The sequence below is a fragment of the Pterocles gutturalis genome, unplaced genomic scaffold (assembly GCF_000699245.1).
Source record: "Pterocles gutturalis isolate BGI_N339 unplaced genomic scaffold, ASM69924v1 scaffold32725, whole genome shotgun sequence".
NCBI classification, from domain to species: Eukaryota; Metazoa; Chordata; class Aves; order Pterocliformes; family Pteroclidae; genus Pterocles; species Pterocles gutturalis.
The window spans coordinates 25,777-29,684 of record NW_010144458.1 but is presented as its reverse complement, the minus strand read 5'-3'; the positions used below and the strand labels follow the sequence as shown (position 1 = coordinate 29,684).

The 3,908-nt window shown below is 40.4% G+C and overlaps 1 protein-coding gene across 1 annotated transcript in view; it reads right to left on the bottom strand.

Moving 5' to 3' along the window:
* Positions 1 to 3,388, bottom strand: part of KCNK5 (potassium channel, subfamily K, member 5) — a gene marked incomplete at its 5' end in the record, with an annotated part of 4,682 nt that extends 1,294 nt beyond the window's left edge. Inside the window, 3 exons of the mRNA XM_010085107.1 lie at positions 378 to 546; positions 1,690 to 1,856; positions 3,277 to 3,388. Of these exons, the coding sequence (XP_010083409.1) occupies positions 378 to 546; positions 1,690 to 1,856; positions 3,277 to 3,388 (448 nt within the window). The remainder of the gene's footprint in view (positions 1 to 377; positions 547 to 1,689; positions 1,857 to 3,276) is intronic.
* Positions 3,389 to 3,908: the final 520 nt, after the last annotated feature.

The following is a 3,908-nucleotide window of genomic DNA, read 5'->3' as shown; positions in this document are numbered from 1 at the left end:
TCCTGCTGATTAGTCCTAGACAACTACACAGAGAGCACTGCCCAGTACTTCTGCGCCTGGCTTAGTATACTGATTCCATTCAAACGTGCACAGTGGATAGGATAGCTCCTTGCCTGAAATAGGGAGCCGGGGCACCTGCAAGAGTTACAAACTCCAGAACTCTGCTCCAGACTTAGCCCAATAAAGGCCTTAGGTACCTAAACCACAACTGAAGAACCAGATCTAGTCCATTAGATCAGTACCCAGCTTTAACAGAATTTTCTATTCGGCAAAATGTTTCAGAGAAGCACAGAAATCACCTTTTTGAATTAGAGTTTAGAAACAGAATTGCCACACTATGCATGTAGTGAAACAATAGATAAAATACAATTACTGACCAGCAACAAAATCTCCAAATCCTATGGTGGTGATAGTGATGAAGGAGAAATAGAGGCCTTCAATGTAATCCCATCCTTCAGTCACCATAAAGACAAAAGGAGGAATAACCAGATGGACCAAGACACCCCAAACAATGAAAATAGCTGTGCACGTAATTTGTGCTTTCCTCTGTAAAGAAAGAAGAAAAAAAAAAAAAGTCTGAGAAAGATCTCCAAATTTTCTTTTCCCATCCGTGGCATCAAGCATCATCTGACAGCATCAGACATTTCAGAGTTTTATGCTAACAGTTTATCAGCCATAACTAGGAGTCACTGACTGAAGTAAACACACAACTATTTTTTTTCCCTTTATGCAGAACTCACTATTCTTACAACTACTTGCTCAAAAAAAGATTATTTCCTTATAGTTTTCTTTCACACACTTGAAAAGTTTAAAGAGTTCCTGATATTTTCTCAAGAGGCGTAAGATACAGACATAGAACTCTAGTCTAAAAAGCAGCCAGTACCTCTGATTTTTCTTTTATTCATTTGAGTATAGAGGATCAGAAGTGTTTGAGATGCTTCTCTCCTATTTATGCCTCCTGCCCTTTGCCACTGATGTAACCTCTGCACAAAGCTGCACACACATGCATTTCACGTACTTTGTTCTCAAGTGCTGAACCAAGAAAGTTCTTGCTCTGATTCAGAAACCAAGACCTAAGCCAGTCCCACTGTCCTCCAGGCACGATGGCCCTGCATTGCCTCCCATCTCTGTGCAGAGTTTGAGCTGAGACAGAAAGAACTCACTGTTTAGGGGTAGGGGGGTAACCAAACCACCACCAAAAATCACAAGAAAAAGCCACAAACAAAAAAACCCCACAAACCAGTAACTCAGAACAAAACATTGTTTTCCAGTTGGTTCACTGCACAGCAGGAGGTACCTGTGCTAGCACAGAAGCATGTGGGAATGAAGCAGGACAGCTTATTTCCATGCCAAAGGAGTTTGCACAGAAATGTCTGTGAAATGGAGCCTCACCTACATGTGACCTACAGGTTTCTAATGTAAGGATATATATGTGTCTCCACAGAAGCTTAAAGATCTATATTTAGTATTAAAGGTTTCTAGAGGATCTCATTTTGCTAAAAATTCTTGCAGAACAAACATATCAGACCTCTTCCCCTTTTCAGTTATTTCTATGCAACACCATTTGGGAAAATTCATATTTGGGCAAGTGTTCATTTACTACCAAGATTAGCAGGTAAATTAAGAGCTAGAAGTCTAATTCATGCATCAAAAATACACAGCATGAGGGTAAACAAGACAGGGCCTTACCAGGCTTACTCCTCTTTTCGTCAGAAACTGGCCCAGCCTCTTGGCACGTCCTCCAAAGAACTTCCCCAGAGCACTGATCCATGTCAAGCAGAGAGGAACTCCAAAGAGCCCATAAAATATGCAGAAGAGACGCCCAGAGGGTGTCTTTGGAGAAACATTTCCGTAACCTACAAGAGATAAGCATGTGCACGGTCTGTTTTTGTTGCAGAGAATTCAAAACCTAGGCACAAACCAACATTGCGTGGGCTTCTGCTGTATCAGATGCTCCTTACTTCACCATCTAGAAGAGCTTTAGTCTACTGCAGCTGCTGATCTTCTGAATCTGGATGCCATCCAATTCTCTGCTAGCAAACGTGTACTCCATTAATGCAGGCTGAGAGGATTACTGCGTTTTAAGTGTTTCCTAGATTTTGTGCATCTTTTTTCTTGACAAGATGAGATAAATATGAAATAAAGCTTATCTCAAAACTTCTAATACGATTCCCCAACCTTCAGCAGCACTGCTAAAAGCTTGTTAAAGTTAAAAACTTGATTGAATCACTTTTATAGAATAAAAGCTCAAAATTCATCCTGAAGCTAACTTCCATGTGAAAGATCCACTATACCCATTCAACTTGTGACCTGGTACCTTTCCAGGGCGAGTTTGAGTTAAGTGCAAGGTGAGTTGTGACATAGTAAGGTATTTGGATGGAATTTAGTTCTTTGCTGGTCACAGACCCCAACAAAGCATTACAAACTTGGGCTCTAAAATCAGCAACCTATTTTCTGAACTTCTGCCACAGCTTTCTTATTTAGGTGTATTCCTGACTTCAACTTTTTGTCGTAAGTTATACCATAAAAGCTGGGTATCATGAATTTTAAGTAATAAAGAAAACCAAAATACTACATATGGTTTAACAGCAAGACTTCCATTTTTGTATACCTCCAGCCTTCTCTATTTATTTTGCACTCCTGTTCTTTTTGCATTGTAGGTGAAGCAAGGGTGCAGCAATACCATGTAGCAAAGATTTTTCCGTAAAAGCGGAAGGCAGATGATATTGATCTCTGAAAATCCGTACATCAAAGGGGGAAGAAGTCTTGCAATGCAGAGGGTTTTGCAAGTACAAATCAGTAGTGAGATTCAGGAGACAACACTTGTTCTACTGTGTACTGTAAGTTCAGGTTGTTCTGTGAGCCAAGAACAATGCACGTGAGCAACAGGACAGCTATACAAAAACTCCATATGCACATGCTTTAATATTAGCGTAACGGAAAGTGTCGTAATGCTTTTGTTTTGGGATTTTATGATTTGGAACTTTAAGTGCAGGAATCAATTGAACTGAAATGACACCTGTCATCCCCAACAGCACCTTGAATCTGTTACTTATTGGAAAGGCACACATTTCTCTTCTGTACACCCACGGAGAAAGTGCCCAGAACCTTTTTTTTTTTTTTTCCTCTATGAGCCTGTGGGTGAACGTGTACTCTAGGCAACTCCATCCCTGGTGACTTTATGCAGTGGCTAGCTTGACACACATAAATGGAGTACAAATACACTAGACCACACAGAAAACTACCGTTAGGGAAGTTGATATAATAAATACTTACCGATTGTAGTGATCACAGTAGCAGCAAAGATCACAGCATTAGGCCAATTCCAGTTGTTGAAAGTATTATTCCCAGTGATGGCAACCCCCTGTCCAGCAGCATTTGACACAACCTGGAAGAAAACAGTTCAGTCATTCTTGGAAAATCCCGGCAGCCTGAAAAAGAAGGGTCTGTCCCTCTCAGGGTTTCCCCCTTTGTTCGTACTTTCAAAATAATCACATTTTTTGTGAAGGCTAGCCTAGTACATTCGCCAACAATAATTCTATGAAACATTAAAAACTTGCTCCACCTAAGAAAAAGCAGTGCAGGTGCTCTGATGTTTAAATAGGGGGTTTTAATTAGATAAGCTTTTACTTGATTTACCAGTTTAACCCAAATGGATCTCTTCCAGAGACCAAACACACTCCTCCAGACTGAACTAGCATTTAACCTCCAGTGCAGTTCTTGAATTTGGTTTAATATTACGGACATCTTCAGAACTACTATCCATTTCAAAACACTGGTACATGCCTCAGCTTGACTTGGGTATGAGCAGAACGTCATAGAATCCTTGGCAAAGCTCGTGTGATTAATGTTAATTCACCTGCTGTCCCTGGCAAAGTCAAACCATCTACAAGGAAGCGTAAAACTTT